At 35.2% G+C, this 17,554-nt stretch overlaps 1 protein-coding gene across 1 annotated transcript in view; it reads right to left on the bottom strand.

Moving 5' to 3' along the window:
- LOC138692634 (uncharacterized) overlaps nt 1-17,554 on the bottom strand; it is a 94,448-nt gene that overhangs the window by 28,071 nt on the left and 48,823 nt on the right. Inside the window, exons 3-4 of the mRNA XM_069815702.1 lie at nt 15,100-15,180; nt 10,050-10,165 (exon numbers count right to left, since the gene is read on the bottom strand). Of these exons, the coding sequence (XP_069671803.1) occupies nt 10,050-10,165; nt 15,100-15,180 (197 nt within the window). The remainder of the gene's footprint in view (nt 1-10,049; nt 10,166-15,099; nt 15,181-17,554) is intronic.

Below are 17,554 nucleotides of genomic sequence, written 5' to 3'. Positions count from 1 at the left end.
AAAAAAAAATATGCACAGTGGTCAACATAAAAAATTATCTTCGTACACACTCCACTCTATATGGACATTAATTTGAAGTGATTTATCAAAGGATAATTTCAAGATTAATTTAGAAAAATGTTAAATGAATTATCCTTGCATCAAAAATGGATGTACCCTGAACCAAATGATCCATTTTAATTATTTGCATATAATAACAATTAAGAAACATATTAAAGGAATTATCCTTGCACCAAATGAGTGCTCTCTGGACCAAAATGATTGTATTTTAATTATTTAAATACAATTTCATTTAAGTAACATATTAAATGATTTATCCTTCTATCAAACATGGATGTTCCCTGGACTAAATGTCCTATTTTAATTATGTAATCATTTTATATTTATTTCTAACAAGTGCAGCGAAGCGCACAGGTATGGTTAGTATATTTAATAAAATATGAAGTAATATATTTCACTTTTCTGGGACCATAAAAACGGCTTTTGTATGTAATGTACATAAATAATTTTGCACCATTGTAAACAATGTAAAAATCTTAAATAATACAACACCAAAGGGATCTTCTTATTTGGATGTTCAGTCCCAGAAACAAAAAATTGCCTGACTCTTGAAGTTCTCTACAGAGCATAATTCACATCACAACGATTTGAAAATGAAGAAGAAAGTTAGCTTCCTTTATGAAAAGGTTGCCAGATTTGACAAAGAGTATTACCTAAAAGGTAAAATGATATGCATTTGAAATGATGAGGGAATCAAATATACAAAATGTCAGAAAAATTTACACTTAAGTAGTGTTTGTGCTCATTTACAGTTAAGAAATGGAAAAAAAATATCATCAGATAGGTTAGAATGATATGAATGCCATATACCGCAAGAAAAATAATAGTACGGATTTATTGGCATTGATATCTAAACCAATCAACAGCCATCGGTTAAGATAACTTGAAATTTCCATTATCGCTCCCATACAAATGATTTCTCAATATCTGAACCGATCCTTTGAGGGCACTAATGGCTATTTCCTTCACAATGCTGTGTGTTAGCCCTACGTTTTTACATTTGTTGGCAAAGAAGGAGGGTATGGTACCTCGTGCTCCCACCATCAGACCTATTACATCAATGTGGGACAGGCTATATTTATCTTTATAGAACAGGATTGTTGGTTCATAGATCCGTTTCTTACTTATATCAAGTTTACAAAATATCAATCTTTATGACTTACCATTCAATAAATATAAAAAAAAAAGTTATATTTTATAACATTTGTTCTAAATTTATTTATAGATGCAAACGTTTTTGCTCTCCTTGGGCATCATCAGGCAATACATAACAATATCAAATATAAAATATTAACATTATTGTGCATAATAATGGTAAGTTATAAAGATTGATATTTTGTAAACTTGATACATGTATATATGTTAGAGATGGGTAAAAAAAAGCTGGAACAGTTTTTTTTTAAACTGTTTCACAATTGAAACTGTTTCGTATCGAAACAGTTTCATGATATCACCTGTTCCAACTGTTCCAAAGGGCGTTACACTGCTTCAGTGATCACTAAAATGTTCCACATGGTTCCAAGAGATAGTTTAATTTCTAAACAGTTATCCTCTTCTTTGCTGTCTGCAAAGGCCATGTGTAGCGCTGTCATTGACCTACAATCGAATGTAGATATAATATTATCCATGTTCCACAAGACCTTCGTGCAACATTAGCCTATGTAGGATCGCGCAATTTAATTGTACGAATCAAATTCCCTAATAAATCTGTTAATTAATTATTAACTGGCAATTTATGGAGAATATGTTCATGGTGCCCTAATATAGTATTAATTATTAATATACCACGAAAAATATCACCAGCTAATGTCATCGTTATTAAACTCTCCTAAGGTTATATGCATTATTTTTACTAAAATCGATTTTGAATTGTAGTTATTTACTGTACCATTAACAGCATACTTACTTACTTACTTACTGGCTTTTAAGGAACCCAGAGGTTCATTGCTGCCCTCACATAAGCCCGCCATTGGTCCCTATCCTGAGCAAGATTAATCCAGTCTCTACCATCATATCCCACCTCCCTCAAATCCATTTTAATATTATCTTCCCATTTACGACGTTTCGGCCTCCCCAAAGGTCTTTTTCCCTCCAGCCTCCCAACTAATACTCTATATGCATTTCTGAATTCGCCCATACGTGCTACATGTCCTGCCCATCTGGATTTTATGTTCCTAATTATGTCAGGTGAAGAATACAATGAGTGAAGATCTCCGTTGTGTAACTTTCTCCATTCTCCTGTAACTGCATCCCTCTTAGCCACAAATACTTTCCTAAGAACCTTATTCTCAAACACCCTTAATCTCTGTTCCTCTCTCAAAGTGAGAGTCCAAGTTTCACAACCATATAGAACAACCGGTAATATAACTGTTTTATAAATTCTAACTTTCAGATTTTTTGACAGAAGACTAGATGACAAAAGCTTCTCAACCGAATAATAACAGGCATTTCCCATATTTATTCTGTGTTTAATTTATTCCCGAGTGTCATTTATATTTATTACTGTTGCTCCAAGATATTTGAATTTTTCCAGCTCTTCGAAGGATAAATCTCCAATTTTTATAGTTCCATTTCGTACAATATTCTGGTCATGAGACGTAATCATACACTTAGTCTTTTCGGGATTTACTTCCAACCCTATCTCTTTACTTGCTTCAACTAGAATTTCCGTGTTTTCCCTAATCGTTTGTGGATTTTCTCCTAGCATATTCACGTTATCCGCATAGACAAGAAGCTGATGTAACCCATTCAACTCCAAACCCTGTCTATTATCCTGAACTTTCCTAATGGTATATTCTAGAGCGAAGTTAAAAAGTAAAGGTGATAGTGCATCTCCTTGCTTTAGCCCGCAGTGAATTGGAAAAGCATCAGATAGAAACTGGCCTATACGGACTCTGCTGTAAGTTTCACTAAGACACATTTTAATTAATCGAACTAGTTTCTTGGGAATATCACATTCAATAAGAATATTATATAAAACTTCTCTTTTAACCGAGTCATACGCCTTTTTGAAATCTATGAATAACTTATGTACTGTACCCTTATACTTCCACTTTTTCTCCAATATCTGTCGAATACAAAAAATCTGATCAATAGTCGATCTATTACACCTAAAACCACATTGATGATCCCCAATAATTTCATCTACATATGGAATTAATCTTCTCAAAAGGATATTCGACAAAATTTTGTACGATGTCAACAAAAGTGATATTCCTTGAAAGTTACTACAGTTAGTCTTGTCCCCCTTCTTAAAACTAGGTACGATTATGGACTCCTTCCATTGTTCTCGTACAATTTCCTTTTCTCAAATTGCAAGTACAAGTTTATAAATTTCGCTAGATAATGCCCTTCCACTCTCTTGTATTAATTCTGCTGGAATTTGATCAATATATGGAGACTTGTACTTTTTCAGATTTTCTATCGCAATTTCGACTTCAGAAAGTGTGGGTTCCGGTATGAATGGCTCAGCAGTTTGTATTTGAATTTCGTCCTGATCATTTCTATTTGGCCTATGTATATTTAGTAGTTGCTCAAAACTAACGTAACCTAACCTAACCCTTAACAGAAACCTACGAAAAATGACTTTCGTTGTTTTAAGACGATTCAAAGGCTTTGAAACATGTTCCCGAAGCAGATGAGAGGTTGAAACAGTTGGAACACTTGGAACATTTGGCACTGATGTTGCAAACATATTCTTATGAAACTGTTTCTTTGGAACAACTTCGTTCATGAAACAGTTACAGTCGAAACTGTTTCTTAGAAAGAATAGTTTATCCCATCTCTAATATATGTATATTGGCTTATCTGAAAATCAACATGAATTGTAGATTTAAAAATGGTTTTCAACTCAGTATTACTTGAATAGTATTACAGAAAGGCATTTCACAACGAATGCAACAGCACAAAATTAATCTGAAAATAAGATCAAATTAATGCCTAAGAGTCACTATGTAAACAAGCACGATACAATACGACAACCCCGATTATGACAATTTATCACAAGCATTCTGATAGCTCTGTGCTAGCAGACTACAAAGTTCAGGTTTCAGATACTGTTGAACAAAGAGTTTTTTTTATTAATTATGCAGGTTAATTTCGTTTACCATCTTTTCATTTTACTGCATAATTTATAAATATTTTTTTAGTAGGTTATTCTACGAAGCTTTATCAACATCTTAGGTTATTTAGTGTCTGAATGTGATGAAGGTGATAATGCCAGTGGAATGAGTCCAGGGTCCAGCACCAGAAGTTACCCAGCATTTGCTCATATTGGGTTGATGGAAAACCCGGGAAAAAACCTCAACCAGGTAACTTACCCCAACCGGGAATCGAACCCAGGCCACCTGGTTTTGCGGCCAGACGCGCTAGCTGTTACTCCACAGGTGTGGACTATAAATATTCATCTGCTATTAAGAATAGATCAATTATTTTCATCACATCTTTCCAAATGTCTTTAGGTTATGACAACAATTGAAGTAAAATGAATATCAATAACTGCCAAAGCAATCTCGTGTAGTACCCCTGCTTTGGAGCACTGAGCATGTGCAGTGTGTTGAATGTGGAACTTAAAAAATTCAGGTGGTCCATTTTCTGGAACTGTACGGTAGGCCTAAATGATGTAACTTCCTTTGAATGAATGTTCAATAAAATTAACTATAATCTGATGAAGAAACGAATTTTTATTAATATGTAATAATTATGTACCCTGACAAATTATCCGTAGTTTTCACCATACTATTTTTTTTTATGTTTTTTCAAAAATCAGCCAAGTTATTTCTTTCGAACAACTTCTATTGTACTGTATATGATTGAAAAACAAGAGTTTTATATGCTACTCAAACTTGAAGCAGTGTGGTACTGACATAAAATAATTGATGTAAGCAGTTTTAACAGATGGATTTTGTTAATCTGAACTTAAGAACAAGTTACTCACTAGTGTAAGGTCGACTGCCCTCTTAGTGATGGACTACATGGACCATAGGTGGGTTATAAGAGTCAATATTAGGCTCGAATAGCTGTGGACAGTCACCTCCAAAAACAATGCATATATCACTACTACAGAACTATCCCATATACAGTATATCATTATGAACAAATCATGTCTAATATATACTAAATAAATCTTTAATCACTCATTCATCTTCTAACACTTCCATCCTGGAAATTCCCTCATATTCCATGATTTCAGTGCTGTCACTAAATTCTTCACTGCTAATGCTACCATTGTTTTTGATGACATTATCTTGTATGAGAATTCTTTCTATGGTGTTTTCCACAATGCCATCTTTTTCTTATTAATGTTGTTCGATTTGAGAAACATGCCACTATATATTTCCCATTTTCTCGACAATTTCTTCGAATCTCTGTAGGCACTTACTTTGAAGCTGATGTTCCTACTTCCTATGCGAGTCATAACATTAGCTCACATTACTTCCATTGGCTTGAGATCTGGATGGTATGGTAAAAGACGGAGAGCAGTATGACCATGATCTGATAGTATAATATATGCTTTACTAAATATGTTTTCCTTGCTGGCTTATTTGCTTTTTTGTTTTTGTGGCTTTGCTGCTGATAGGGATGTTATTATTTAAAGCCAGGCTTTCGTATCTTTTATCAGGAAATTAGGTGTAGGCAGTTTATCTATTTGAATGTTGAAATAGAGATATTATCGATGACTGGGAGGAGTTGGTAAGTTTGGTATGGTACTAACTTTACTATAAGCCATTTTATATAACATTTGGAATTTATTTTATCACACACATCTCTAATATTATCATTTTGATCTGTAGATAAACAGGATGTTTGGAATGAAACCATTTCTTTCTCTGGCATGAACAATATTGAGGCATTCTCCTTTTGATATAGGTGTTAACAATCCAACATTGCTATTGTATGACTTCAGGCTTTCTCAGCGTTGATTCATAATGATGGATTCATGGGCTATCAGCCAAGTTTAAGTTGTGGAATACTCCAAGCTTTCGGCTACTGACTCTGTAGCTATCTTCAGGAAACTGATGATACCAATGTCTGAATGTCTCTCATATACATATAGCTAGCCAATCCCGCAATCTGACTGAACCATATATATATATATATATATATATATATATATGAGAGACATTTAGGCACCGGTATCATCAGTTCCCTGAAGATGGCTACAGAGCCAGTAGCCAAAAGCTTGGAGTATTCCACAACTTTAACTCGGCTGATAGCCCATGAATTGCTATTGTTATTCCAATTCATTGGACAAGTATGTCTGCTATATAAACATGTCTCCTCCTTATATATTAGTTATCTCTCAGTCTTAAACCTTCTAACACAGGTGAGATAGAGCAAGTTGAGAATGTATATCCCACCATACTTTTCGATTAGTATGCCTCCTTTAGCTTTAGTTTTCTTCTACTTAAAATCAAGATCTTTTACAATTGTTCTAAGCCTACTTATTTTATCTTGGAACTTAATTGTGTCTTTCAACTTTAGTTGTAGTCTTTTGATTGTTTACACTATTCTCTTCCATATGTAAAAATTTTGAATAGTATGTACAAATTTAGGAAACTGCAGTGAGTAGTGAAATCTGGTTTCATAAACAAGCTACGGCAATGAGGGGGAGGGGAGGGGAATAATAGTATTCACCACATAATACTTCTATACTGGTTAAATTATCATTCATGTCTGCTGAGGCATGTGAAAGTGAAACCAGCAGTTGGCTGGTTGGCCTTGCCCTCCATGGGTTTATTTTTCATGTCGAATAGCACATTTATCAGAATAATTTATTTCCACCATTATGTTTGGAACATATTTCTTTCCTGATGTATCAAATGATGATCCTTCCGAATAGCACATTTATCAGAATAGTTTATTTCCAATATTATGTTTGGAACATATTTCTTTCCTGATGTGTCAAATGATGATCCTTCTTCAATGTAGTTCTTTTGTTCATTTAATACTCGTGAAATTAAGTCTATCGAAACTACTGTTGCTCCCAAAATTCATTCTTGCACTTCCTGAACTTTTGTTATGAATCTTGGTCGGTTCTGGCTATGCATTATCTTTACTTTTGATTTAGAAATTGTACAATTGTTACCTTCCAACAGTATGTTGTTGCATCCATTCAGACTGTATTGTGGTTCATTGGTATGTTTCACATAAGAATGGAGAGTGCGAAAATATAAACTGAGAGCATTAATGCAACTCATTCATATGGGACAACAGAGGCTTGCTCACTGAGCTCAGCACTGAAGGTTGTATAGAAAAATTGAGTCAACTGTAACTACTGTCTTCGCGCTACGAGTTGGAGCGGGGAGTAGATAGGTGGGACGGGGGAACTTCACGCTACACTCTGACCTGAAAACTTCGTCCACTTACTTGGCTACACGGGAACGGAGTCAGACATAAAAGATTCCGCATCTTCGATGCTGTCGCTATGACTATCATTATCACATTTTTCAAAATTTCTGGAGTATGATCTGTCCATGATAATAGTCTGTTTATTTTCCAGCCGTGTATATTAATTCGAATCTCTCAACAAAGCCATTAGCCCCACCGCCCCCATCCTGATGAACAACAATGAGAGTTTTGGACACATTTACGGTAGTCAAAACTCCCGTAACATTTTTATCGTGCCAGAACTTGGGAAACGTTAAATTGGTAGGCCTATCTATCCGCATTTCGTCCAGATACAAAATCGGTTTTTCCACTTCCTAAGCTTTCTTATTTGCTTTAGATATCTTCACGTATTCCAATTTACAGTGTTTTCCTCAATTTTTTTTTGCTGCACACTTCTTCCACCTGAAATCCTTTTTCTTCAGTATTCGTCTTAATGTTGTCTTTCATTTCAAATCAATTCTCTCTTGTAGCAGGGGTAAAAGCTTGTTACTACTTTTTTTTTAGTTGGTTATTTAACGACACTGTAATAACTATGTACTAGCTTCTTCAGTGTCGATTGAATTGATGATGGCGAGATGGTATTTGGCGAAATGAAACCAAGGATTCGCCATAGATTACCTGACATTTGCCTTCCGCTTGGGAAAACCTCGAAAAAAAACCAACCAGGTAGTCAGCGCAAACGGGAATCGAACTCACTCCCGAGCACAACTGCAGATCAGCAGGCAAACGCGCTACCTCCTGAGCTACGCCGGTGGCCCTCTTTCTTTTTCAAATAAAAATTCTCAATTATATTTTTTTTGTCAATCTCCCGTCAAAGTCATCTACATTTGCGTTTCGGTAGTCTGGACGTTTACATTTTTTTTCTCGTGTCGACAACGCACTTTCTTCTGTGCAGTCTTTTATTTCATTCCTTATACACTGTATTGTTCTTGTGGATAGATTAGAGTACTTTTCTACCTTTGCTGTAAGTTTCGTAAGAGGAATGTAAAGGTACTGTTGTTCTTTTTCTTCATCACAGAATTATTTTGCACTTCCAATAATATTCCTTTCTTCGCTATAGATTGTCAATCCTTGTTTCCTCTTTGTCGACATATTTACAATAAACAAAAAACTGCTATAAACCTAAATAACAGTATACAATAACATAAATTCTATTAACCGTATTATTATCAACACTATTAACACGAAAAGCAAAGGATAACTAAAGCAATACAAGATTTGTGGTATACTGAAAACAATTGTCTTGTTGAAACTAATAAAACACTACAGTAAAAACCCCACTATTATTTTCACAAGTCGCAAAGATTCATAGACACGTGCAGTAGATGTTTGTGAAACAGGAATATTGCAGTGAACAGCGCGGTGCGCATGCGCAACTGTTTCCCCTCCGCCCCGTCTAAGCACTTCAGCCGCCTTCTCCTGGCGTGACAACAGTATACATTTCACTTTTCTCGGCAGTGAAGCTTGCAAGCTATCGACAAATTTCTTAAACCTTACCCAGATATATATCTATGAAGAAATGAGGGCTTTAATTGCAGGTTAATCTGCAAAGCTAGATATTATGTGGAATATTTCTGGAATTTTCCCAACATATGTTATACTGTATACTTGACTGGCCATGTGTGGATGTGAAATGCTGTGGTGCACTATACAATTTTGTACATGAATGGGATGTGTAAAATTTTTATAAAACAATGACAATGAGGATAACATTAACATAATCAGATCTACAAATTGATGACAGAATGCACCAACGAATTATTTTGTGAATGCAGGTTACTTACTATGAGGACAAACTAAGACAAATAAAATTAAATGTGCTTTATTTATTTATATTATGAGACATACTATGCAATAAATCCAACTTTCGACTTCACGTATTACTCCCACTACATCTATAGTGAGGTTATTTGCAGTAGGTATTCTTAAAAGTTTGGTAGTTGTTCTAATAGCTGTCTTTATACACTCTGCCTGGTATATCAAGAGCCTGTGTCCCACAATAAAATGTGAGCTGCGATTTGTACTGTGTTGTGTTCCTGTTTAAATTCATCATCAATGTAATGAATGTGTATTCTTCCTGAACTCTGTACGTTCATTTATTTTCATTGGCTTCAAAGGATTTACTAATATATTGTCCGCGCAACTTATCTAGGCACTTGGGTTCCCTAGTGCTCTCTTGCTGCCCCTCTCCTTCCCTCTCCTGCCACGCTACCGCTACAAGCAATCTCGCTACACCCCGCTTCCCCGCTCTTTTAGCTGCCCAGATAAGTTGCGCAAACAGTACCATATTTAGTTTTCAAGAAATGAATAATATTTATCTTTCTCAGCATATCAGAAAAGAACGACTTGCTCTTTGATATCACTGCAATTGATTACAGTACATCCATTATTGTCTTTAAAGTTTGAACCCAACTTCAACTGGTGAAAACAAGGATCATTTTATTAGAGTTAATAAAATAAGCTACATTCATTTTCCATTATTTGTTGAAGAATGTTCGAAATATTGAAAACTGGGACAAGTTGTCATGAATAATAAACAAGATCAATGGAAACAATCCAAATAATAAAGTTACCACTGCATATTCCATTCATATACTTACTTCCTAATGCATTCTTTGCAGAAGAGGTGACCTTCATTGCAAGCAGCCATATCTTCTAGCATCACTTCATTATCAAAACAACAACCACATTCGAGAAGTTCTCCTTTAGCTTTGGCCTACAAATTAATGTGGAATCTTAGTAAATTTGGATCACAGTAACTAATTTGCAACTCAAAAGATACTGAATAAAATTGTAACCATTATTTAAACAAGTTCTGGAGATTCATTACAGCTAGTATGATATAATAAATAAGTTAATATATTTCTATGGAAAAATAAAACAGACACAACACGCATGTGCACACAATATGTGTTTGAGGAGGGATATTTGTAGACTATCATTAATTGTAAGTAAAAAAAGTTCATATAAACATAAGTATTTTCAATAATGAATGCAGAGAAACGGCTGTTTGAATCTGAAAATGTGTGTGATACAATTTGAGTACAGTTCCAATACACGCACATTCTCTAAATAAAGTAACCTGTACACAGTCTCTGAAGCAGATGTAACCAAGAAGCAGTTACAACCTGACGCAATTTCGGGCAGAAGAATATTGTAAACAATATGTGAGCAAGGATTATATCCATTTCACATACAGTGATGCAACATCCTCAACCAGGAGATGAAGACAATCGATTGGAATCTTGTAGATGGGTAAATACTAATCACTGAATAATTCCATTAACACTATTCACTGATGAAGTTACCTCACCGATTATTGTATCAACATTCATATGTCGCATCGGTGATCTGACAAAAATCCACATGCCACCATAGAAACAAATTTCCAACATCAGTTCTCTGTACACATGTGGTACAATATGATCGACAATCACTTGACTGGGCCTGTTATGTTGCCGAATCATACAGAGCCTATTTATGTAGACTGCAATTTCTGTAAAACGAACTTCCACTATTATCAGAGGAGATTCCTTTGACTACAAGAAGTTGTATACTCTTTCAGCACAATTATAATTATTATATTCTACTTTATCCCCCTTGAGTTCTTAAGTGGGACATAGAACCACAACAAATCTCAAACTCTATTCTTAGCAATGACCTTTGCTTTATTTCATGATTTCCCTACTTCTGTAAGTTCTCCTTTTATTGTCTTTTGCAGGTCACATTGTATTCTTCCCACAGTTCATAAATTCCTTACATTCCAGAAGCTAAATTGTGACCTTATTTTTATTGCAATGGTCGTCATCATGATAGTATCCATCCATCTCTTTTTATTATGGAAGAGGGCCCAAAGACTTGTGTCCCAGCCTGGAGTTTATCGCAATTACTTCCTTTGAGAGGGATGGTTGTTTTTAAGTCCATAGGGCAGCATTCCTGTAAGTATCGTGATTCACTGTTTGGTGTCATCTATTGATTCAGCTACACAACACTCAGTTTCAACAGACTCAAGATGAAGCCCTTTAATGCCCCTCCAGTCCCCTAAGAGCTCTGCAACCTCCTCAGATCAATGCTATCTGTATGCAAGTCACAGTACTACATCCTGCTGCATCCTGTATTGACCTGAAGACCAAGTTTCTGTAGATATCGTGATTCACTATTTGGTGTCATTTATCAATTCAGCTACACATTATCCAGTTCCAACAGAGTTCACTACAAAATATCTCGTTCCCCCTGGGATTCCTGTGGTTTCATTAGATCAAAGCCATTTGTATGCAAGTCACGGTACTACATCCTGCTGAAATTATTGAAAGACACTAGACGAAACTGAAATTAATGAAGGCAAAATGAGTCCACGGTTCAACATCCAAAGTTGCCCAGAAATCCTGCTTCACTTGGAAAAAACCTCTACCAGTAACTTGTCCCAACCACAATTTGAACCCGAGCCTACTCATTTCAACGTCAGACATGCTAACCATTATTCCACAGTGGTGAAATGTCTGGCTCTTACATCTTGTGGTTTCTGTAACATTTTATTATTTTCAGGAGAGGGGTTGTTAGCTCTCACTCTCAACTTGAAGGACAAAGTCTCTGTATTTATGTTCCCCAAGGCAATGTAGCCCAGCTTTGCCTACAAGCACTGTGTTCATTTGATTGTCTCTTACAATCCACATGAACTCATGGTTGGATTATCCTTATATCGAATCACTACATGGATATTTCGGCACACTGAAGCTCCTAAACATTACAGCCATCAGGTGACTTTACCTAAATTGTGTTTCCCCTAAATACTAGATTGGCCGAGTAGTCCCATTCATTGGCCACCAAGGTCTCCCGATCTTACTCTTTAGATTTTGATTTGCAGGAATGGATGAAAAGTGAAGCACACAAAGAAAAAATTAGAGAGATAATAAATATTATTTCACACATTATTAATAGTGCTTACTTACTGGCTTTTAAGGAACCCGGAGGTTCATTGCCGCCCTCACATAAGCCCGCCATTGGTCCCTATCCTGAGCAAGATTAATCCAGTCTCTATCATCATATCCCACCTCCCTCAAATCCATTTTAATATTATCTTCCCATCTACGTCTCGGCCTCCCTAAGATCTTTTTCCCTCTGGCCTCCCAACTAACACTCTATATGCATTTCTGGATTTGCCCATATGTGCTACATGCCCTGCCCATCTCAAATGTCTGGATTTAATGTTCCTAATTATATCAGGTGAAGAATACAATGCGTGCAGTTCTGTGTTGTGTAACTTTCCCCATTCTCCTGTAACTTCATCCCTCTTAGCCTCAAATATTTTCCTAAGCATCTTATTCTCAAAGTGAGAGTCCAAGTTTCACAACCATAAAGAACAACTGGTAATATAACTGTTTTATACATTCTGACTTTCAGATTTTTTGACAAAAGACTGGATGATAAAAGCTTCTCAACCGAATAATAACAGGCATTTCCCATATTTATTCTGTGTTTAATTTCCTCCCGAGTATCATTTATATTTGTTATTGTTGCTCCCAGGTATTTGAATTTTTCTGCCTCTTCAAAGCATTAATTTCCAATTTTTATATTTCCATTTCGTACAATATTCTCGTCACGAGACATAAACATATACTTTGTCTTTTTGGAATTTACTTCCAAATCTATCTCTTTACTTGCTTCAAGTAAAATGTCCGTGTTTTCTCTAATAGTTTGTAAATTTTCTCCTAACATATTCACGTCATCCGCATAAGGAAGCAGTTTATGTAACCAGTTCAATTCTAAACCCTCTCTGTTATCCTGGACTTTTTTAATGGCATACTCTAGTGCAAAGTTAAAAAGTAAAGGTGATAGTGCATCTCCTTGCTTTAGCCCACAGTGAATTGGAAATGCATCTGATAGAAACTGACCTACACGGACTCTGCTGTACATTTCACTGAGACACATTTTAATTAATCGAACTAGCTTCTTGGAAATACCAAATTCAATAAGAATATCACATAAAACTTCTCTCTTAACCGAGTCATATGCCTTTTTTGAAATCTATGAATAACTGATGCACTGTACCCTTATACTCCCATTTTTTCTCCATTATCTGTCGAATAAAAAATATCTGATCAATAGTTGATCTATTATGCCTAAAACCACATTGGTGATCCCCAATAATTTCATCTACATATGGAGTTAATCTTCTCAAAAGAATATTGGAGAAAATTTTGTACGACATCAACAACAGTGATATTCCTCGAAAGTTACTACAGTTAGTCTTGTCCTCCTTCTTAAAGACAGGTACGATTATGAACTTCTTCCATTGTTCTGGTACAATTTCTTTTTCCCAAATACCAAGTACAAGCTTATACATTTCGTTAGATAATGCGCTTCCACCCTCTTGTATTAACTCTGCTGGAATTTGATCGATATCTGGAGACTTATAATTTTTCAGATTTTCTATCGCAATTTCGACTTCTGAAAGTGTGGGTTTGGGTATAAATAGCTCAGCAGTTTGTATTTCAATTTCATCCCAATCATTTCTGTTTGGCCTATGTACATTTAGTAGTTGCCCAAAATAGTTTTTCCATCTGTTCAGAATTGAATGAGAGTCTGCAAGAAAGTCACCATTCTCATCCTTGATCACGTTTACCCTTGCCTGATATCCATTCTTAAATTCCTTTATACCCTTATATAAATCTCTTATGTTTTTATTTTCACTATTTGTTTCTACCTCATTCAGTTTTTCCTTCAAGTTATGTCTCTTTTTATTCCTAAGTGTACGATTTGCTTCCCATTTTTTATTGAAATAATTATCTCTATTCATCTCAACTGGATTCTGTAAGAATTTCAATTTTGCCTGTTTCCTTCTTTCTACTACAATGTAACAATCTTCATCAAACCAATAGTGCTGCCCTCATAAAAGAAAGTAAAGACAATCCCACATGAATAACACTTATTATTACCACTAGAGTCGCAAAGTGCACTGATGTTGGGAGTGGAATTTTCCAACAATTACTATGAACTGTTAATTATTTGTGTTTTGTCTGTCAATAAATATAAACTACAATGTAGGGGTATTTATGTTTCTTTAATATCTCTTACTATGATCTGTCAATTATTTGTCTGTCAATAAATACAAACAATAATATATTTATCTTTCTTTAATAATGATCTATCAATTATTTGTATTTTATCAGTGAATATAATCATTCTGTAGTACCCTTCATAACAACCTTATATGCACTAGATTCAAATAAGTGTATTTCCGTACCCATTGACAAATGGACACATGTTCATTTGAACTTTTTTACTCACATTTATCAATACAACATACCAAAATATAAACTATTCCTCCTGAAACACCCTTAAAGACGCACATAAATTAGTTTTAATAATTCAAACAAATAGTAACATGAAGCATTCTAAATTAAATCTCATATTCTGAAGAAGTTCTATATTTAAATGTAAACAGTGATGAAGAGGAAAGAGAAGTATCTATTGCAATCTAATGATAGAGCACAGCTGGAGGAAAAAATCGTAATGATGGCAATGTACATACCATTTTAAAGTGAAATTAGTTCCATAATGGGTATTCCAACTGTTTTATACAGGTTATGATTTTTTTATTGGCAAATTTAATATCCTTACATACTCTGATGTAAAAAAAGTGATACACACCTCTTCAAAGGCTTCTTTCTTCCTGTCTGCTTTTTCCTTCAAGTACTTTTTTATTTTGTGTTTGTTTTCGATAAAGGCAACCTGAAATAAAAATTGGTGCTCAGACTATCATACACAACACACTTAACACACTATCCATTTTATCTTCAAAATGCAGCCAAAATTGAAGATGGAATAACAATAAAAAAATTCTCTACATAATTATACAATAGATTTTACAATTTTATTAATATATCTGGCATTCTGAGTGACAACTAAAGCTATGATTATTGTATAGAGAGGAGGAAGGAATAAAAGATCATGATAGACTGCGGTATTACATTACATACAGTAATCATGTTACACACTGGAAATAATAAGCAAGTCCACCGCTGTGGAGTAATGGTTAGCATATCTGACCATGAACGAGCGGGCCCGGGTTCAAATCCTGGTATTGGGACAAGTTACTTGATTGAGGGTTTTTCCGGGGTTTTCTCTCAATCCATTAAGAGCAAATGCTGGGTAACTTCCGGCATTGAACCCTGGACTCATTTTGCTAGCATTATCACCTTCATTTCATTCAGACGTTAGATAACCATAGCAGTTGATAAAGCATCATAAAATAACCAATTTAAAAATATATATGCTAAGCACACTTATGAGAATACTATGAATCATGACACAGGCTATATTACTCGACTAGATTTTTAAAAATACTTCTCTACTCCGATTAAAAATGTGTATCTAATGTCCTTAAAAATATTCCATAAAATGGAGGTCGTAAGGGATTAAAATGATGAACAAGCTTAAGGGCTCTGTCCGATTAAAAACATTTATTTTATTATTAATGAAAGTTGAGACCGAGACAAGAAAAAAAAAAACACGCACACATACACACACGCACACATGCACACACACAAAGTAAATGTTAGTTTCACTTATTCAATGTATTGAAACACTCACACGCGAACAAAGGAACTCGGAAAGTACTTGTTATAAACTGATTCCGATTGGTTCTACTGTACAAGCTTGTGACGTCACATACCAGAAATGCTACAGCACATATAGCAGCTGACCGCCTTCCGAAATGCCGTGTAGTCTAGTGTCCTCAAAAAAACCATCGACGTAGGATGGTAATTGATTATTCACAAACAATAAATCAATACACAGAGTTAGATGCATTTCCTATGGCCCAAATAGATGATATTGTAAATACAGTTGCATCATATAAGGTATACACTTTGGTTAAATCTGCGCAGTGCATATCAGATCCCAATCAAGCAAGAAGATAAGCCCTACTCAGTATTTTAAGCATGTGAGAAGCTCTTTCAGTTCACTCGTATTGTGTTTGGAGTAAAGAATGGAGTTCCAGCCTTGCAAAGGACTATTGCTGGGATAGTAACATGAAGTCTTGAGGGTGTAGAAGTTTACTTGGATGACATAATTACCTGTCATAGCTCTCAAGAAGAACATGATAGGAATTTAGAGAAATTCATGAAGACCATTTCCAAATATTTAGGGTCATTCCAAGTGATGAATATCTTTTAAAGGCTTTAAGTTAATTTTAAAGGGTCATTAAGTGATCACTCTGTAGTGAAAAAAAAAATTCATCTTATAGTTTCTTGTTATGTGTCACTTGAAAGTTTATTTCATGTAGTTTCAAGATATGTGAACTATAACAGCTGTTTCCTTTCGGTTCACCACTTTTTTCATGGTTATACTTATCATTACTCTTTCATCGTATGATGACTCAGAATATCTGCATGGAAATATCATATGTACTTCGGTACATTAAATAATATATATGATATGCGTAAATCACTTCGTGATTTAAGACGGCGCTTATTCCGTCAGATCCCAGCCAACTAGTCACTCATAACGAGTGCACCTCAGCACATGTGTGGACTTCAGTCCTACGTTCATAGACATCTATGATGTAGTGCAGAGGGCGGCCACTAGAGGGAACCCAAGAGTTGGAACTTAAACAGACGATTCTGTCCGACGCCGGGGTGGGTATCCGGTGTGGCTTAGTGTATAAAGCATCAGCACGTAGAGCTGAAAACCCGGGTTCAAATCCCGGCACCGGAGAGAGTTTCTCTGCGTTCCATTACTCTTTCATCGGGTTTTATAAGAGTTTACCAATTCCAGAAAGAAAGACCGTCATATTCTACCAAAGTATATCTGTATCTGGATACATTAAAATATATGAATCATGTGCAGAAACTAAGAAGGCAGTAAATAGGAAGGATTGGAGAATGCTGGATTTGCAGTAAAAGATCTGCCCTTGGGCAGAAAACTTATGAATGAATGAATGAATGAATGAATGACTGAATGTATCTGGAGAAACCATATAAAAGGAAAAGGAAGCATTTGAAAGGCAATGGGAAAGTATGGAAATAAGAATGATTAGAGGTACATGGAAACTCCATTACATCAGACATGGGCAGTCTCCTGTTCTTGAATTTGCACATAATTC

The sequence above is a fragment of the Periplaneta americana genome, chromosome 17, assembly GCF_040183065.1.
Source record: "Periplaneta americana isolate PAMFEO1 chromosome 17, P.americana_PAMFEO1_priV1, whole genome shotgun sequence".
Lineage (NCBI taxonomy): Eukaryota > Metazoa > Arthropoda > Insecta > Blattodea > Blattidae > Periplaneta > Periplaneta americana.
Note: the sequence above shows the minus strand (reverse complement) of the source record. Positions and strands in the feature narration are given on the sequence as shown.